Source organism: Leuresthes tenuis, unplaced genomic scaffold (genome assembly GCF_036924035.1).
Source record: "Leuresthes tenuis unplaced genomic scaffold, fLeuTen1.0.hap1 SCAF_3, whole genome shotgun sequence".
NCBI classification, from domain to species: Eukaryota; Metazoa; Chordata; class Actinopteri; order Atheriniformes; family Atherinopsidae; genus Leuresthes; species Leuresthes tenuis.
In genome coordinates, this window is record NW_027325357.1 from 2,668,394 (window position 1) to 2,688,669 (window position 20,276).

Here is a 20,276-nt window from a genome sequence, read left to right on the forward strand (position 1 = left end):
CAGAACTAAAACAGGGTCAGTCCACCTTAAATTCTCTCCATCCACACAAGTCAGCTGACAACATGATGTTGAATCATTTTAGATTTTAAAGCTTTTTTTAAACTAAACAGTGAGCTGCTATTTTTATTTGTTTGTTCCATAGTTAACCCCCAAAACTGCAACATGTCAGTGTTTCAGTTTAATTCAGTTTTATTTTATTTATAAAGCGCCTAAATGACAATAAATGTCATCTCAGGCCACAAAGGTCCAATTCAATCCAATTAATTTTAAAGCAATCAAATCCAGTTCATTAAATTCCAAGTTAGTCCAGTTTTTACATGTAAAACCAATTTTTACGTTTGTCAAACACAAATAACTCTGGATAGAAACAGCGAGGCTGGTTTTCACAGCACAATTAAGTTTTTAACTGCCAATAAATCCGATAGATGGAACTTTGATTGATGAAGAAGTGAAATCATCCCGACACAGAGCTGCAATAATGACGTTGGTGTCTGATCCGTTTCAGATTCTGGTAAAGACCACGCCGCCGCTCCTCCTGGGATGGTGTGGCGGGTCACCGGCGGCATCTTCAACGTTACCAAGGGCGTCGTGGGCGCTGCGGTGGGCGGAGTCGCCTGGGTGGGCGGCAAGAGCCTGGAGATCACCAAGTCTGCAGTGACCACGGTTCCCTCGATGGGGGTCGGGCTGGTGAAGGGCGGCGTGTCAGCCGTGGCCGGGGGCGTCTCCACCGTGGGCTCCACGGTAGCCAGTAAAGTCCCGTTCACTGCCAAGAGGAAAGACAAGGCCGAGTGAAGAGGATGGTGATGCTGATGATGAAAATGATTGATGGATTTGCCCCGCCCTGAGCCAACAGAGAGACGCCGCCTGCCGATCTCTGCCAATCAGACACCACGGTGCCTTTCTCGCTCTTGAACGTTGTCGTCTTGTCAGCATGACAACATCAAGGCTTTGATGCAAAAAAACTGCCTTCAGCACATAGAAATATTTAGTAGTACTGCGACACCATGGCAACCAAAATGCTTCAAACAATCAGTCTGTCCTGGAGCTTGTTTGCTGGCTCCACAGGTGGCTCGTGGTGGACTCCATGATGAACACTTTTATCCGTTTACAGACCGAGGCTTCAATCTGCCATCTACAGACATTGCTGGAATGTTTTTGGGTTAAAATGCTGATTTTTAGTCTTCTTCTTTGTTTGTTTTGCAGTGGTGTTGAAGTATTATTGAAACCTGCTTGACATTAAGTGTGTGTTGAGGAAAATGGAACGTTTTAGCCTCGGCGGCGGCGTTCTTTAGCTCCTTCTGTGCCTCACCCTCTGTTTCTTTTTATTTTTCTTTGGATGAGCCCACAGCGGTGATTTTCCCCAGAGGCCTCGACTTTGCATGTAGGAAGACTTCTCTGAAAGGCTCAGGTCTTTTCTACAGCTGTTATTGTGAAATGATAAAATGCTGCAACAGACGGTTGAACAGAGGAAAACATTCTGCAGCGTTTGATTCTTTGCTGTTGAAAAGAAAAGTGCCTGATGTTGTTGAACAGGTGACTCAGTAAAGGTGGAACTGGTCCTTTAATCAGAGGTTTAAGCTGTACTTTTGTGTAGGAAACTCATGAGCATTTATATGCATTTTCAACATTTCAATGCAACATTTGGAGCAAACGGTAGCTGTTGCTGAGGGAACTAACCATGTGAATGTTGTGTATGCGTTCCTTGTGTTCAATATATCAATAAAGTAGTTTGGAAGGTTAAAAATATCCCGCTGTCTCAGTTTCTGTGTGAAGGTAAGTTAAAGATGTCGAATATATTCTCATTTACAAGTTAATTAACTTTGGGGGGTCTCAAACTGAGTTTTAATGGTCAAAAACACACAATGCTGACTTTCCATCAGGAGAAAGACCCGAATACAGACACAGATCAGGCAAAAGCAACTTGGTTTATCAAGGAAAACGTGACAAGAAGTGCAGCCAAGCCGGAACACCATGAAACTAAAGCTAAGAAATAACAAAACCGGACTGTGATGCTTGGCATGAACAAGAACCTGCAGGGAAAACATGAGCTGACGATGTTTAAATGCTGTGGGGAACTGATTAATGGAGCTGCAGCTGTGACAGATGTGCAGCGGAACTCAGACAAGAAGATCCGAACACTGGAAACCACGAGTGTAACTAAAAACCAGAAGAAAAATCAACTGATCCAGAGTCCACAAACCCGAACACCCTCTGAGACTCTCTCAGGATTTCTGTTTCAAAAGTATCTTTGCTGTAAGTCTTTAACCACGAGGCATCAGCTTCATTACGTGCTTTGATATGGTGCAGCGCAGCGGTTTAGATGAGGAAAAAGTCAGATTTTCACAGTCATGGGAGACGATCTGCATCATGTGACATTAAAGCCTTGCAGAAGCGAGGCGGCTGCAGTCAGGACGGGTCAGGTGCTCCACTTTGAAGCAATTACAAGCTTCATGGCAGTAAGCACTGCTTCTGATTTGATATTCCTCCAAAGATTTCTGTGTCACCATACTTCCCATTAGGTTGTCTTCTTCAGTTCAGTTTTATTCATCAAATCACTGTTATCTCAGGGCACTTCAAAGATGAGTTCAAGCTCGTTGGAATCCAATTAATTTCACAGTCAGATTAATTAAGAATCCAAATTAGTCCAGTTAATAGAAAGCATGTTCAAAAGGAAAAGTAACCTCGCTAAAGAAGCCAACAGATTGTATTTAAACTTCTCTCTGATCCAATCCCCGTCCTGAGCTGCACGAGGCGACTGTGGAGAGAAAAAACTCCCTTTTAACAGGAAGAAACCTCCATCAGAACCAGAACCAGGAAGGGTCCATCTGCCTGGACCAGCTGGGGCTGAGAGGACAGGAAAGAGGGGACAACAAGCAGCGTAACACCAGGCCAGAGATACCTGCTGAGAGAGAGAAACAAGTTGATGACAACAATGATGTCATATGTACATGGAGGGAGGAGAGGTGCATCATGGGAGCTCCCCCAGCAGGCTGGGCCTACAGCAGCAGAACTATGGGATGTTTCAGGCTCACCTGAGCCATCCCTAACTATAAGCTTTATCAGAAAGGAAAGTTTCAGCCTGATCTTAAAGGTAGAGAGTCATTCTTTCACAGCGCTCTTAAGACCACTCCTAAGAAGCTCTTAGCGCTTAAGAGCTTCTTAAGGAATCTGGGAAACACGGCCATTATCTGGTCAGGACAACTGAACCGTGAACTAGTGTCTGATTACATCATTACTATCACTACCACTGAGGAGCGAGCTCCCCCCTGTCCTCCTCTAAAACGGTGGTTATGATCAGACATCAACAACAGCTCACCTGTGTCGGACATCCCGGTGCTGCAAATAAAACCAATTTCATATATTGGGCTACCCCCAACTTAGTTGTTTATGAGTTTATTAGGGAATCACCTGTTGCGTACTGCACATTTCCTTATAAGGAAAGCCTTGTCAGAATAGCGGGATGTCGGTCCGGTGGGATGTCAGAATGGGTGTTGCCACCCAGTTGGAGTCAGAGATGGACAGACGGAGCAGTTTTTCTGCATCACTCTGAGACAGGATGTTCCTGTTCTAGGGGTCGGCCCCTGGACTAGATAATAGGGATGTACCGATCCAATATTTGGTATCGGGTATCGATACCGATATCGAAGATAATTCGAGATTGGGTATTGGTTACAATGGGCCGATCCATATGGCCAATTTTTTCTTTTTTTTTAAATTCCCCCCTCATCCTGTCCAGCATTGGCATTCATTCAAGGGCCTTCTGCCCCCTCTAGTGGTGAAAAAATTAAGTTGGGACTACCTCTGATTTATTATAATTTTTTTAAACCAAGCCAGAGAAGCTATTGTTTTGTTCAGATGCTTTTTTAATGGATGTTTAATTCCCATTTGCACTAAACTTTATAAAGAGCTGATTGCTATTTATTTTGAAAGTCTACCAACCAAGCTAGTGAAGCTATTGTTTTTCTTCTAAATTTCATCTCCTTTATTATTTGATATTTTGTTTTACGTTGGATTTTGAATCCCGAATTGCACTGACTGAACCAGTTACACTTGTTATATTTTAATGTTTACGATTGTTTGCACAATTAATAAATAAATGAGTATTTAAGTATATTCATATCTGTTTATTTGTTTTTTTAAAAATAGGAAAGAAATGTTTAAGTGAAGTCTGATGTTACCTTGCACAAAATAATGATCCCAGTCTTTTCCACACAATGAAACTTACCGTTTGTTACCATAACTCTGCGATGTTTTTCTGTATCGGATCGTATCGGCAAAATTAATCATTAAAAAAATCGGATTGTATCGGGAGGCAAAAAGATCTGGATCGGGAAATCCCTACTAGATAATAAAAGTAAACGATAAATAATTGCTGTAAATTCAACTTTCTGGGATCTAAAGTCTAAAATGACCTGAACTGGACCCTCGACACTGACATCATGGTTTAAAAGGCCCAGCAGAGGAACTTCAACCTGCTTCAGTTCACATAATTGTCCTCTATGGATATGCAGAGATTAGATTTGAAGGAATTCTAGATCCAGATTATAGGCACTCTGCCCTCTTTCAGTTCTCAGGTTTTACTCATCAGGACATAATAAAACCATCTGTTCCTCAGCAGGTGTTAAACTCAGTAAATCCAGCCTCAGATGAACAACAACACATGACATATTACACTGAGTCATTATTTATTGAACAGAAACTGAGACAAAACACAGGAGCAGCGTGTGAAAAACTAAGTGAACCCCATGATCCAACAGCTTGTAGAAGCACCTTTAGCAGCGGTGCCCACACTTTAAATCTGGAGATTGCTGATGCTGCAAAAACACTCACCAGAAGCCTTTGGCTACTTTGGAAATTAAACAAAGTTATTCAAGCTCTTCTCAGCCTCCACCCATAGGTGGGATGTCCTTCTCAAATGTGTTGAAACCGCCCTGAAATCAGCCCAGCGATTTCAGCCCTGAGACCAGATGGGAAAGCAGGATAAAAAGCACTGAGGCAGATCAGAGAGGCTCTCCTGGAGGTCAGCTGTAGACCCTTTGGTGAGAGTTGCAGCTCAGTCTTTGGCTGAGGAGATTGGATCTAGTCACATTTGTACAGCCATGTATGACGTTCTGAGCAAGATCCAGCATGTGAGGGAACTGATGCAATCACCCCCCATGCAGCTGGAATAGAGCTGTAAATTTATATGTTATATGTTGGTATCTTACAACAAGGTCATCTGCAGGTTATACACAGTAACACTCAATACAATCTATATAAGAATGAATTTACCATTAAAAACCACACAAAGGTACTTTGGTTACGAGTCTCCAGATGAGCCTTTAGAAGAGGAACCTTGAAAAAAAAGAAACTAAATGTCGAATTATAAGTTTGGAGGCTCCTTAACTTCCTTTACATGCAAAAAGAAGAGCTGCTGCAGCACTATTAAACCCTGAGTGCTGCTCTGACTCGTGCACACAGACAGATGTTGATGGCACACAACTTGCAGTGGAAATGCATCATTTTCCAGAGCCGCCATCAAAGAATATAACATGAGAAGAAGCTGACAGAAGTTTATCCAACATGTGGGCTGCTCTGAGAATCTCTGCCACTCTTCCTGTTACAGCAGCTGATAGAAGCTTCTTTTATATAGAACATAAAATCTTTCCAAACAAAGTTTACAGTTAAAAAAGGAAATAAAACAGAGAAGTACAGCTCAGGGAAAGTTATCCATCAAAGTCCTCCAGGCCAAATGATTCCTGCTCATTAAATGCAGTGAACAGGAAAGTCTTCATGTTTGATTTAAAAGAAGAAGAGTTGATGCAGACCTGCAGTTATCTGGGAGTTTGTTCCACATATATGATCCATATTATATCTATATATACATGTTATATTCAGATGTCTGTGATGAGTTTATCTCATTTAGAATAATCACATTTCTCTGATCAGTCTGATCTGATGATGACCAGCTGAGCCATCAGAGCATCCCTCATTATAAAGGCAGAAAAACATGTCAATTTACCTGGAAAATACAGATTATTGATGTTTCATCAGTTCAGATTATTAACCAGATTATATGAAACTGATCAAACTGAACTGAACACAGAGTTTAAAGTCAAACAGCAGCTCTGCTGACAGATCAGATCAATACATCTAAAATGTTCCTGTTTGAAGATGAAAACATTGAGTTTCAAACAGATCAATAAAGTGTTCTTCATGCTGAAACACATCAGATCTGTTCCACTGAGACCTTCAGCGGTAACATCTTCACTTTATACACACTGGAAATGAATGGAAACATCTTCTCAGTGAAAGTGTGTGTGATGGTGTGTATGTGTCTGTTTGTATCAAGATCAGAGAACTTCAGCTTTCCTTTGTTCCAGTCCAGATTCACTCTGATCCTCCGAGGCTTCGCTGGTACTGACAGAACAGTTGGTTCATCTGGTGGTGACCATGCTATGTATTCACCTTCATTGAGCCAAATCATCCACAATCCAGACAATACGTCTCCCTTCCTGTCGGCAGACTCTGCTAACACACCAAGTCCCCAGACTGTAATGTCTCCAACCTCAACATCCCAGCTGTGAGTCCCTGAGTTAAAGCCCTCAGAACTCAGAACAGCGCCGTTATAATCAAACCTCTCTGGATTATCAGGAAGGTTCTGTTTCTCTCCTCCTCTCACAGCGGTCAGATCCTCAGACAGGATGAGGTCTGAACCAGCAGTGTTTGGGTCCAGAATGAGAGGAGTGTAGCAGACCATGTCCTTCATCTTGTTCCAGATGTTGAAGGCCAGGTTGCCCAGATGTTTGGCCTGGTCTATCAGAGCTCCTGAGTGCAGCTGTGGATCATCCAGCAGGGGGCAGCGCTGGACTCTTTCCGCTGCAGCCTTGTAGTGGTTCAGGAATGAGACGTCTTCAGCTCTCAGCTCCTCCTCTGTGGCTCTGACTGTGTCTGAAAGAGCTGCCATCTCTCTGCTCAGAGCCTCCATCTTCTCCTTCATCATCCCACTCTTCTGCTCCTCTTCCTCCCTCAGTGCAGCCAGCCTGGCCTCCTCTTCCTCTGCTAAAAACTGGCGAAGCTTCTTAAACTGCTTCTTAAACTGCTCCTTAATCTGCGTCTCTGTGTGTCGGGCCTGGACCTTAATGTGTTCTGCTGTTTGATCAAACTTCTCTGTAACTTTCTTCTTGAGCTCCAGTTTCTCCTTTAAGGGTTCCAGAGATTTCTGGAGCTCCTTCTTGTGTTGTCGTGCAGCTTCATCGATGGGTCTGAATCTGTGGTTGGTGTGTTTCTCTGAATCTCTGCAGATGATACAAACTGGCTGCTGATGGTCCAGACAGAAGAGTTTGAGTTTCTCAGAGTGCAGACTGCAGAGAGCCTCTGAAGCTCTCTGATCTCTGTCCGGTACGAAGGACTCACATAGATTCCTCAACACCAGGTTTATCGGCGGTTCTTCCCTTGAAGATCTTCTCTTACAAACTGGACACTCTTGTGTTGGTTTCTCTCTCCACCAGCTCCTCAGACAGCCTCTACAGAAGCTGTGGCTACAGGACAGAACAACTGGATCTCTGTAGATCTCATGACAGACCGAACAGCAGAAATCTTCCTCTGATCTGGAAGCCATTTAGTCTCTGAGTGAAGCTGAAAACAGCAGACAGAACACAGTCAGCCATGGCTCCCCTCCCAGCTCTACTGACTTCCTCAAACTGAGTGTTTGTGGTGTTTTTGGTCAAACTCACCTTCAGTGTGTGGAGTGTGAGCAGCTTGAAGTTTCCACTTCTCTCTCCTGCAGCTGGACTCACTCAGAGGAAGCTGTGAGTTTGGTCTGAAGCTGAATCTGATCGTCTGTGTGTCTCTCTGTAGTGAAGAAGAATCTCTGACTGTTTCTTTCTTCGTCTCAGGTGAGTGGAGGTGGAGCTTAAACCTGTTAGACCTGCTGCCTCACCTGTAACGACAGTGTGTTTTTTTCCAGAGTTCAGAGGAAAACCTGCCAGCAGCTGTGGAAGTTAATTATTTTTATGTGCAGAGTTCAGACTTCAACAAACTTTATGAAGAATGTAAAACATTTAGTTGTGATGCAGCTCACATTCAAACTGTTAAAAATAAGAATCAGCAGCTGAACTCAGCAAGAGCAGACATGGAGGTTAAGATGTTTGCAACCAGCTGTTTTTAATCGCAGTAAACATACCAAATTACCAGAAACAACTTCTCCCTTAATAACAGAATCGTTGATTAAACTTAAACACTATTCTCCGTTAACCTCCATCAGAACCAGAACCAGGAAGGGTCCATCTGCCTGGACCAGCTGGGGCTGAGAGGACAGGAAAGAGGGGACAACAAGCAGCGTAACACCAGGCCAGAGATACCTGCTGAGAGAGAAACACAAGTTAATAACAACAATGATGTCATATGTACATGGAGGGAGGAGAGGTGCATCATGGGAGCTCCCCCAGCAGGCTGGGCCTATAGCAGCAGAACTATGGGATGTTTCAGGCTCACCTGAGCCATCCCTAACTATCAGCTGTATCAGAAAGGAAAGTTTCAGCCTGATCTTAAAGGTAGAGAGGGTGTCTGCTTTTGGATTGTAATCCAGATGCTGCACAGCTGCTTGTCAACAGCATTTCTGTGTCTGACAGGAAACATCTGTATGAACATCGTCTCACTGCTTCTAGCATTCAGATTACCTAAAACTGCGGTTCGGGATGAGTCTCTGCCTCAGCTGGAGGAGCTTCAGTGTCTCTGGTTCTATTTCATTCCTCCTGACCGCCAGAGGCGGTGCTTTAGCACTGGATATTTCCATCTCACATATGTGCAGGTCGAGTTACCAACAAAGTCACCTGTGACCATGTGATGAGGTGCACGCCCCAGTATAAGAGCCCCACGTCATCACGCAATCTGTTCCTCCTACCTTCTCGCATTTGAGGACAAATCTGATAGCAGGTCAGTGGGCTCGCCGCCGGTAACCTGAGTGTTGGTGCCTCGACTGTTCGTCCACCAGAGACTGCGGCAAGCCGCTTATTTCTTTTTCAAATGCGTCTGTTTCTTTCGGGCGAACAGCGGTGACCTCACCGTTACGATTCGTACTGAATTACTAGAGACAGGTAAGTAAGAGCCGGCGACTCGTCGGGCTTATATTTGGATTAAACGGCGGTGTTTTGTTGGAGTTAATTGTGCAGCATAGCATTGGCTGTATTACTCTTCGTGCTTCTGGAGACTGTCCCACTTAATGACATGTTGAGCTCGCATGTCTGTAATTCTTGTATGGCCCCCCTCCAACCTGAGGATGGCCACGATCATTGTCTGGCCTGTCTCGGGGTTGAACACCTGAGGACAGGTATATCTGACAACCCATGCATGAACTGTACGTTTATGCCACTGTCGGTCAGAAGGGCTAGACTGGCAGAGGTGGAAGGGGGTACTGCGCTGCTAACCGCTGGCGGGAGCTCTGACCCGGTAGCACCTAGGGGACGCAGACACAGTACAGCCTCACAGGGACCTCCTAAGAAAACTAGGAAGGTGGACACGTTGGCTCGCAAAGTGGGCACTCTCTCATCTGAGTTTGCTCAGATTAAGGAGCTTCTGCTCAATCTGCAGCCTGATGATAGGGGATCAGCTCCCAGTAGTGACTCCGCCACAAGGGGCTCACCTTGTCGTGATATTGATGTGCTGTCAACTGCAGCTTCCTGCAGTTTGTTTGATGATGAGGTGGACGGACAGGACGAGGATAAAGACTCGGTTTCTCGAGCCTCTGACGATTTGTCTCAAGGGTCTGATGGTTCATTGCGTGGATCAGAAGCTGGCCATGCCACAATGAAACCAGCAATTCGAATGGCTTTAGCACACCTGGGGCTGGATGACGCTCCCGTCACAGCATCTCCTTCAAGTGCCTTTTTTAGGCAGACACCGCAGCCTGCCGCTTTCTCGGTTCCTCCTTCAAAACCCTATATTGAGGAGCTCCAGCGCTGCTGGGCAGATCCAAAATTATTGTCCCATCACACCAGTGATTGTAGGAATTTGGCAGCCATGCAGGAGGCAGGCAGCTATGGGTTGGATCGTATGGCCCCAGTCGATCCTACTATTGCCTCTTTGATAGTCTCACCTGATGAGGCTCTTAGACCTGACGCCCGCTGTCCCCGTCGTCAGTGCCGGCTGACCGATGATCTCCTTGTTAGGACTTATAATATAGCGGCACGCATGGGCCGTATTGGTAATTCCTTTTCCCACCTTATTCTGGGCCTGTCTCAGATCCTGCAGGAATCTGGTGTAGATTCCTCTGCTCAGACCCTCAGTGACGCATCCCTTCAGACTTTTGCATTCATGTCTAGGGAGCTGGGAAGGTTGATGTCAACAGTGACACTGGCACGTTGGCACAGTCCTCTCTGTCGGAAGGGTGTCGCCGTACTCTCCGTTCTCTTCCAGTGGTTCCAGGTCACATGTTTGGGCCAGCTGCTCAGCAGGCACTAGAGCGCAGTGCCCAAGTGGACCAGGCTAGGCAGCGGTTTGCAGGCCTGCGTCGGGGCCCGACTCAGGCCCCAAGGCAGAGGGGGCTTTTACCATCTGGTCCCAGCCGCTCTCATCCACCTGCTCGCCCAGGTGCACAGCTGAGGTCCTCTCACTATTCGGGGCATTATGATCAGCGCCGGCGGGTCCCCCCCCAGCCAGTCTTTCAGGTGCCAAGAGGACCAGCCCCCAGTGGTCGCCCCCCCAAAGGCTCTAGGAGCCGGGGGGGTCAGACCTGAAGCTCAAAGGGCTGGTGTCGGGCGATTCTCTCAGCAGCACATCAGCTACTGGGAAAGGGAGACCACGGACCCTTGGGTGATATCCACGATATCCAAGGGATACACGCTGCCGTTCCGACGCCGGCCACCAACTTTCTGCGGGATCAGAATGTCTGTGGTCAAAGACTCCACAAAATCCCTCGCCCTCAGCAGCTGGAAACTCTCTTAGACAAAGATACCATCGAGCCTATCGAGTGGCATACACGGCTCAATGGGTTTTATTCAGTGTATTTTTTGATTCCGACGAAGGATGGCGGGTTCCGCCCGACCCTGGACCTGCGGGGGCTGAACAGGTTTTTGAAGGTCCGGCCATTCCGAATGTTGCGGATGGCAGACGTTCTCCAGTCAGTGGCACAGGGGGCCTGGTTTGTATCGATAGATCTCAAAGATTCCTATTTTCATGTGCCTATTGCTCCACACCACAGGCAGTTCTTGAGATTCGCCTTTCAGGGCCAGGTTTACCAATTCAAGGTGATGCCGTTCGGTCTCTCACTTGCCCCTCGCATATTTACGAGGTGTGTGGCTGCGCACCCTTGCTCCCATACAAGCCAGAGGATTGACGATCTTGCCATATCTGGATGATTGGCTAATTGTTTCCCCAACTGCAGAGCAGGCAGTCAGAGACACTGCTTGGCTCCTTGGACATGTGAACCGGTTGGGCATCACAGTCAATTACTCCAAGAGCAGTCTTACACCCAGTCAGAAGGTAAATTACCTGGGCATGACTCTCGACTCACTGTCGATGAGAGCCTTCCTTTCTCAGAAAAGGGTGGAGAATATTTTGCAACTCATAGGTTGCTTCCAGACTGGCAGAGTGTTAAGGTATGGCCTCTTTCTCAGGTTGCTGGGTATGCTGACGGCAGCATCCATGGTGATCCCCCTGGGTCTCCTTTCCTTACGGCCCCTTCAAATCTGGGTCAACACACTTCACTTGGATCCCAAGTGGCACAGGGGCAGGAACGTCAGGGTATCCAGTCTTTGCTGTCAAGCCCTGAGTCCTTGGAGGAGAAGGGTATATCTAGCCAGGGGGTTTCCCCTAGGAGTAATCCCTGCCCGCCGAGAGGTTGTGGAGACAGATACCTCTCTGTCAGGTTGGGGTGCCATTTGGCAGCACAGGACCATCAAGGGCAGATGGAGCGCACAGCACAGGTGGGAACATATAAATGTGCTCAAGCTCAGGACAATATATCTCGCACTGCAACATTTTCTTCCAGTACTGAAAGGGCAGCATATTCTCGTCCGCACAGACAGCACCTCAGCAGTGTACCACATAAATCATCAGGGTGGCACCAGGTCCAAGCAGGGACTGCAGGTGTCAAAGCAGCTCCTTACGTGGGCATTTCCTCACTTCCTGAGCCTCAGGGTCATACACCTCCCAGGTATACAGAACAAGGTGGCGGATGTTCTCTCCCGCCAAGGGCTGCCACAGGGCGACTGGAGGCTCCACCCAGAGGTGGTGGAGATGATTTGGAGCAAATATGGCAGAGCAGAGGTGGACGTTTTTGCTTCAGAAACATCCACACATTGTCCCCTTTGGTACTCGCTGATGAGGGGGACCAGCCCTCTGGGACAGGATGCCTTGGCGCATGCTTGGCCACCCCGCCTTCTATATGCCTTTCCTCCAATTCCGCTCATTCGTGTGACACTGGAAAGAGTGCGACAGAAGGGCCACAGACCATGGCCATGGTTTCCAGTGCTGCTGAAACTACTCCAGGGGGAACCGTGGCGCCTCCCACGGAGACCAGACCTTCTCTCTCAGATGGGGGGACGCGTATGGCATCCGAATCCGGACCGCCTACAGCTTTGGGTCTGGCCAGGACCCACTCTTGGTATCCTGTGACCAGTCCACACCACACGGTGTTAAGTTCCAGGGCTCCCTCCACTAGGTCACTCTATGCTAATCGGTGGAAGCTTTTCTCCCAGTGGTGCCAGACACAGGGTGAGGTGCCTGAGAACTTCTCAGTGGCCATCATTCTGCATTTCCTGCAGTCATTATTGGACGCAGGCAGATGTGCATCATCCTTAAAGGTATATATGGCGGCCATTTCGGCAGGACATGCCAGAGTGAACAACCAAACAGTGGGATTGCACTATCTGGTTAGTCAGTTCTTGAGGGGCGCACAGAGGCGTAGGGGACTTGACATTGGTTTTGAGGTCAGTGTGTCTGCCCCCATTCGAACCCATAAAAGAAGCTGAACTCAAGTGGCTGTCTGCAAAGACCACCTTTCTGCTGGCAATCACATCGGCAAAGCGAGTGGGTGAACTCCACGCCCTATCAGTGAGCCAGATGTGTATGCGTTGGTATCCAGATGGGTCAAGGGTTTACTCTCCTACCCAATCCCTCTTTCCTACCAAAGAGAGTACCTCCCTCACATGCAAACAAAGCCATGGAGTTGGCAGCATTCAGTCCACCAAGCTCATCACAGCAAGCAATGGAGCTGTCAGAGCAGCTTTGCCCTGTTCGGGCACTCAAGGCGTATGTGGGGGCTACAGCCAATTTTCGTAACTGTTTGTGTGCTATGGGGGTTGTAGTAGAGGTCAACCTCTGTCAAAACAGAGGCTTTCCAAGTGGATTGTAAATGTGATTTTACATGCTTATAGTTCGCAGGGCCTACCTGCGCCTAGTAACGTGCGGTGCCACTCTACTCGGAGTGTATCCACATCATGGGCAGCGACCTGGGAATCCTCTTGTACCTTTACTCACTATTATCGCAACAATGTGGCTGCTCTACCTGCTGTGGCAACAGCGGTTCTATCAACCGCTTCCATGCCTTAATGCGGTAAGCATTCCTCGTGACCTTGTTGGTATGAGTCATCCAGTGCTAAAGCACCGCCTCTGGCGGTCAGGAGGAATGAAATAGAACGAGAGTTACGAATGTAACTACGGTTCTATGAATTCCGGATGACCGCCAGAGCAGTCTGTCACTCGGAATCTGGGCGAGAAGATTCTATAGGAACAGATTGCGTGATGACGTGGGGCTCTTATCCTGGGGCGATCACCTCATCACATGGTCACAGGTGACTTTGTTGGTATAATAACTCGACCTGCACATATGTGAGATGGAAATATCCAGTGCTAAAGCACCGCCTCTGGCGGTCATCCAGAATTCATAGAACCGTAGTTACATTCGTAACTCTGGATCTTGTTCTCAGTGATGGTGAGTTGGAGTGGTTACATGCTGACATTCCGACATCTCGCCAGTCCGACATGGGCCTCCAATTGTCGGAATGTCAAAACTTAATTTTCTATCAAACGTCCCGTCATTCCGACACTTTTTTCCTCCTATGGTCGGCATGACAGTATTACGCAATAGGTGATTCCCTAATAAACTCATAAACAGCTAAGTTGGGGGTAGCCCAATATATGAAATTGGTTTTATTTGCAGCACCGGGATGTCTGACACAGGTGAGCTGTTGTTGATGTCTGATCATAACCACCGTTTTAGAGGAGGACAGGGGAGGAGCTCGCTCGTCACTGGTAGTGATAGTAATGTTGTAATCAGACACTAGTTCACGGTTCAGTTGTCCTGACCTGTCGTCCCCAGATAATGGCCGCGTTTCCCAGATTCGTTAAGAAGCTCTTAAGCGCTAAGAGCTTCTTAGGAGCGGTCTTAAGAGCGGTGTGAAAGAATGAAGTGTTTCCCAGAGTCGTTCTTAGCTTAAGAAGATCTTTCACTATGCAGCAAACGTAAGATCATAGGGATGATAATAGGGATGTACCGATCCAATGTTTGGATCGGGTATCGGTACCGATATCGAAGAAAATTCGAGATTGGGTATCGGTTACAATGGGCAGATCCATATGGCCAATTATTTTTTTTTAAATTCCCCCCTCATCCTGTCCAGCATTGGCATTCATTCAAGGGCCTTCTGCCCCCTCTAGTGGTGAAAAAAATAAGTTGGGACTACCTCTGATTTTTTATTATTTTTTTAAACCAAGCCAGAGAAGCTATTGTTTTGATCAGATGCTTTTTTAACGGATGTTTAATTCCCATTTGCACTAAACTTTATAAAGAGCTGATTGCTATTTATTTTGAAAGTCTACCAACCAAGCTAGTGAAGCTATTGTTTTTCTTCTCAATTTCAGCTCCTTTATTATTTGATATTTTGTCTTACGTTGGATTTTTAATCCCAAATTGCACTGACTGAACCAGTTACACTTGTTATATTTTAATGTTTACGATTGTTTGCACAATTAATAAATAAATGCGTATTTAAGTACATTTATATCTGTTTATTTGTTTTTTTTTTTAAAATGGGAAAGAAATGTTTAAGTGAAGTCTGATGTTGCCTTGAACAAAATAATGATCCCAGTCTTTTCCACACAATGAAACTTACCGTTTGTTACCATAACTCTGCGATGTTTTTCTGTATCGGATCGTATCGGCAAAATTATCGGGAGGCAAAAAGATCTGGATCGGGACATCCCTACTAGATAATAAAAGTAAACGATAAATAATTGCTGTAAATTCAACTTTCTGGGATCTAAAGTCTAAAATGACCTGAACTGGACCCTCGACACTGACATCATGGTTTAAAAGGCCCAGCAGAGGAACTTCAACCTGCTTCAGTTCACATAATTGTCCCCTATGGATATGCAGAGATTAGATTTGAAGGAAATCTAGATCCAGATTATAGGCACTCTGCCCTCTTTCAGTTCTCAGGTTTTACTCATCAGGACATAATAAAACCATCTGTTCCTCAGCAGGTGTTAAACTCAGTAAATCCAGCCTCAGATGAACAACAACACATGACATATTACACTGAGTCATTATTTATTGAACAGAAACTGAGACAAATCACAGGAGCAGCGTGTGAAAATCTAAGTGAACCCCATGATCCAACAGCTTGTAGAAGCACCTTTATCAGCGGTGCCCACACTTTAAATCTGGAGATTGCTGATGCTGCAAAAACACTCACCAGAAGCCTTTGGCTACTTTGGAAATTAAACAAAGTCATTCAAGCTCTTCTCAGCCTCCACCCATAGGTGGGATGTCCTTCTCAAATGTGTTGAAACCGCCCTGAAATCAGCCCAGCGATTTCAGCCCTGAGACCAGATGGGAAAGCAGGATAAAAAGCAGTGAGGCAGATCAGAGAGGCTCTCCTGGAGGTCAGCTGTAGACCCTTTGGTGAGAGTTGCAGCTCAGTCTTTGGCTGAGGAGATTGGATCCAGTCACATTTGTACAGCCATGTATGACGTTCTGAATAAGATCCAGCATGTGAGGGAACTGATGCAATCACCCCCCATGCAGCTGGAATAGGGCTGTAAATTTATATGTTATATGTTGGTATCTTACAACAAGGTCATCTGCAGGTTATACACAGTAACACTCAATACAATCTATATGAGAATGAATTTACCATTAAAAACCACACAAAGGTACTTTGGTTACGAGTCTCCAGATGAGCCTCTAGAAGAGGAACCTTGAAAAAAAGGAAACTAAATGTTGAATGATAAGTTTGGAGGCTCCTGAACTTCCTTTACATGCAAAAAGAAGAGCTGCTGCAGCACTATTAAACCCTGAGTGCTGCTCTGACTCGTGCACACAGACAGATGTTGATGGCACACAACTTGCAGTGGAAATGCATCATTTTCCAGAGCTGCCATCAAAGAATATAACATGAGAAGAAGCTGACAGAAGTTTAGCCAACATGTGGGCTGCTCTGAGAATCTCTGCCACTCTTCCTGTTACAGCAGCTGATAGAAGCTTCTTTTATATAGAACATAAAATCTTTCCAAACAAAGTTTACAGTTAAAAAAGGAAATAAAACAGAGAAGTACAGCTCAGGGAAAGTTATCCATCAAAGTCCTCCAGGCCAAATGATTCCTGCTCATTAAATGCAGTGAACAGGAAAGTCTTCATGTTTGATTTAAAAGAAGAAGAGTTGATGCAGACCTGCAGTTATCTGGGAGTTTGTTCCACATATATGATCCATATTATATCTATATATACATGTTATATTCAGATGTCTGTGATGAGTTTATCTCATTTAGAATAATCCCATTTCTCTGATCAGTCTGATCTGATGATGACCAGCTGAGCGATCAGAGCATCCCTCATTATAAAGGCAGAAAAACATGTCAATTTACCTGGAACACAGTGAAAATACAGATTATTGATCGCTGCTGAGAACATGATGTTAAACATATTAATGAACACATTTTAAAATGTCAGCAGCTGAAATTAAAGGTGAAGCTGCTGTCACAGCAAAACTTTCATCAGTTCAGATTATTAACCAGATTATATTAAACTGATCAAACTGAACTGAACACAGAGTTTAAAGTCAAACAGCAGCTCTGCTGACAGATCAGATCAATACATCTAAAATGTTCCTGTTTGAAGATGAAAACATTGAGTTTCAAATGGATCAATAAAGTCTCATGTGAACTGTGTTCTTCATGCTGAACACATCAGATCTGTTCCACTGAGACCTTCAGCGGTAACATCTTCACTTTATACACACTGGAAATGAATGGAAACATCTTCTCAGTGAAAGTGTGTGTGAAGGTGTGTATGTGTCTGTTTGTATCAAGATCAGAAAACTTCAGCTTTCCTTTGTTCCAGTCCAGATTCACTCTGATCCTCCGAAGCTTCGCTGGTACTGACAGAACAGTTGGTTCATCTGGTGGTGATGAAGCTATGTATTTACCTTCATTGAGCCAAATCATCCACAATCCAGACCATATGATTCCCTTCCTGTCGGCAGACTCTGCTAACACACCAAGTATCCAGTATTTACTGTCTCCAACCTCAACATCCCAGCTGTGAGTCCCTGAGTTAAAGCCCTCAGAACTCAGGACAGCGCCGTTATAATCAACCCTCTCTGGATTATCAGGAAGGTTCTGTTTCTCTCCTCCTCTCACAGCGGTCAGATCCTCAGACAGGATGAGGTCTGAACCAGCAGTGTTTGGGTCCAGAATGAGAGGAGTGTAGCAGACCATGTCCTTCATCTTGTACCAGATGTTGAAGGCCAGGTTGCCCAGATGTTTGGCCTGGTCTATCAGAGCTCCTGAGTGCAGCTGTGGATCATCCAGCAGGGGGCAGCGCTGGACTCTTTCCGCTGCAGCCTTGTAGTGGTTCAGGAATGAGACGTCTTCAGCTCTCAGCTCCTCCTCTGTGGCTCTGACTGTGTCTGAAAGAGCTGCCATCTCTCTGCTCAGAGCCTCCATCTTCTCCTTCATCATCCCACTCTTCTGCTCCTCTTCCTCCCTCAGTGCAGCCAGCCTGGCCTCCTCTTCCTCTGCTAAAAACCGGCGAAGCTTCTTAAACTGCTCCTTAATCTGCGTCTCTGTGTGTCGGGCCTGGACCTTAATGTGTTCTGCTGTTTGATCAAACTTCTCTGTAACTTTCTTCTTGAGCTCCAGTTTCTCCTTTAAGGGTTCCAGAGATTTCTGGAGCTCCTTCTTGTGTTGTCGTGCAGCTTCATCGATGGGTCTGATTCTGTGGTTGGTGTGTTTCTCTGAATCTCTGCAGATGATACAAACTGGCTGCTGATGGTCCAGACAGAAGAGTTTGAGTTTCTCAGAGTGCAGACTGCAGAGAGCCTCTGAAGCTCTCTGATCTCTGTCCTGTATGAAGGACTCACACAGATTCTTCAACACCCGGTTACAGGGTGGTTCTGTCACAGATATTTTCCTACAAACTGGACACTCTTGTGTTGGTTTCTCTCTCCACCAGCTCCTCAGACAGTCTCCACAGAAGCTGTGGCTACAGGACAGAACAACTGGATCTCTGTAGATGTCATGACAGACCGAACAGCAGAAATCTTCCTCTGATCTGGAAGCCATTTAGTCTCTGAGTGAAGCTGAAAACAGCAGACAGAACACAGTCAGCCATGGCTCCCCTCCCAGCTCTACTGACTTCCTCAAACTGAGTGTTTGTGGTGTTTTTGGTCAAACTCACCTTCAGTGTGTGGAGTGTGAGCAGCTTGAAGTTTCCACTTCTCTCTCCTGCAGCTGGACTCACTCAGAGGAAGCTGTGAGTTTGGTCTGAAGCTGAATCTGATCGTCTGTGTGTCTCTCTGTAGTGAAGAAGAATCTCTGACTGTTTCCTGCTTCGTCTCAGCTGAGTCAGGTGGAGCTTAAACCTTCCCTGAACTAAGGTGTGTTCGTTCCAGAGTTCAGAGATAAACCTGCCAGCAGCCGTGGAAGTTAATGATCAGCAGGTTTTATATCTGTTTCTGCACAGTTCAGAACAACAGACTCCATAAAGGATGTAAAACATTTAGTTGTGATGCAGCTCATAACTAAACTAAGCACTTTGATGAAAGACTTCTGATGTTAGATGTAATGTTCAGTCATAAAACAATCAAGGTCCAAAAGAAAGCACTGTCCTTCCCTCTATGAATGATGTGTGTTCTTGGGTTTGTGTGTTTGTTAGAAGGCTACCATCAGATGTTCTTTATTTAACTAACAACACAGGTTGTTGGTGCCTTTTTTGGCGGTAACCCCCTGGTTGATGCCAGTGGAAAGGGAAGCTGGCAGCCAACAGGGAAGCATGTATTTTGGGCTCGGTTAGGTCCAATGGCAGCTGAAGCAGCTGACTGGTACCGAGTGGCCAAAAAGACTGCCCTGTTTGTCAGGTCTCACAGAGGCTCTTAGGTTTTTTGCACCTTGTCTTGTCACTTCCTGTTTTATTTTGAAATTAACAGCTCCTCTGGTTTCAGGTAACTTGCCCTTCCTCCCATGTGTCTCATTGTCTTCCCTGATTCCCAAAGTGTTTCCCCCTGTTCCCCTTGGTTCCTCAGGTGTATTTAGTCTGCGTCTCGTTGCCAGTGTGTTGAATTGTCTTTTCTTCCTCCAGCCTCCAAAGTAACCAAAGCCTAAGTATCAAAGATCTTGTTTATTGATGATTTCCTCCTTGAGATGATTTTCTGTTGTAGTCATAGATTTAGCTCAAGTGAAGTTTTGTTTGCATTTGTCCTTTTTCAGTAGTATCTCCGGTAGAGGAGTGCCTTTGATTTATAATTATAACTTTCATAGCAGCTCCATTAGAAGGAGTCTCTTTCTGTTTATTGATTTGTTAAATTTCTATAGAGCCTCCGACGGTTCGGAGAGGGATAAGTTTATCTGTAAGATTTATAAAACCTTTTGTTTTGTCCTCCTAGAGTGGAGAGAACTTTCTTTTGATAAGTTTTATAGTCTCCTCTCCATAGGTACCGAGGAGAGTGGGTTAGGAATTTATAATCTATTACTTTGCTCATCAAGTGACTATCATTATATAAATAAAATCTGATTATTGATTCTACCCTGCATCTGCCTCCAGTGCTTTCACGGATCGTGACGCTGTTGGCTTCTGCTGAAGCTAAACCTCAGGCGTGGGAGGAATTTGGCGAGGCCACAGAGAAGGACTTCCAGTTAGCTTCAGTGATTTTCTGTCAAGCCGTTCAGAGAGACGTAAAGGGAAAGCAGGATCTGTCCCTGGTTGTTAGAACTGAGAGAACTGCTGACCTGTGCTGAGGATATCATCAGGTGGTGGAAGGAGCTCTTTGAGGATGACCTGAATACCACCAGCATGCCTG

At 45.7% G+C, this 20,276-nt stretch overlaps 3 protein-coding genes across 3 annotated transcripts in view; 1 reads left to right on the plus strand and 2 right to left on the minus strand.

Moving 5' to 3' along the window:
* LOC140302894 (transmembrane protein 263) overlaps nucleotides 1–1,746 on the plus strand; it is a 211,661-nt gene extending 209,915 nt beyond the window's left edge. Inside the window, exon 4 of the mRNA XM_072381421.1 lies at nucleotides 506–1,746. Within this exon, the coding sequence (XP_072237522.1) occupies nucleotides 506–792 (287 nt within the window). The 3' untranslated portion in view covers nucleotides 793–1,746. The remainder of the gene's footprint in view (nucleotides 1–505) is intronic.
* A 4,462-nt stretch (nucleotides 1,747–6,208) lies between these two features.
* Nucleotides 6,209–7,879, minus strand: LOC140302890 (nuclear factor 7, ovary-like). The gene is made up of 2 exons (XM_072381418.1): nucleotides 7,716–7,879; nucleotides 6,209–7,617 (listed from the first exon to the last, which is right to left on the minus strand). The coding sequence occupies exon 2, from the start codon at nucleotides 7,598–7,600 to the stop codon at nucleotides 6,209–6,211; it is 1,392 nt and encodes a 463-aa protein (XP_072237519.1). The 5' UTR covers nucleotides 7,601–7,617; nucleotides 7,716–7,879.
* Nucleotides 7,880–16,975: 9,096 nt separating this feature from the next.
* LOC140302895 (nuclear factor 7, brain-like) lies at nucleotides 16,976–18,882 on the minus strand. Its single transcript, XM_072381422.1, has 2 exons — nucleotides 18,659–18,882; nucleotides 16,976–18,560 (listed from the first exon to the last, which is right to left on the minus strand). The coding sequence occupies exon 2, from the start codon at nucleotides 18,541–18,543 to the stop codon at nucleotides 17,167–17,169; it is 1,377 nt and encodes a 458-aa protein (XP_072237523.1). The 5' UTR covers nucleotides 18,544–18,560; nucleotides 18,659–18,882; the 3' UTR covers nucleotides 16,976–17,166.
* Between the last annotated feature and the right edge of the window lie 1,394 nt (nucleotides 18,883–20,276).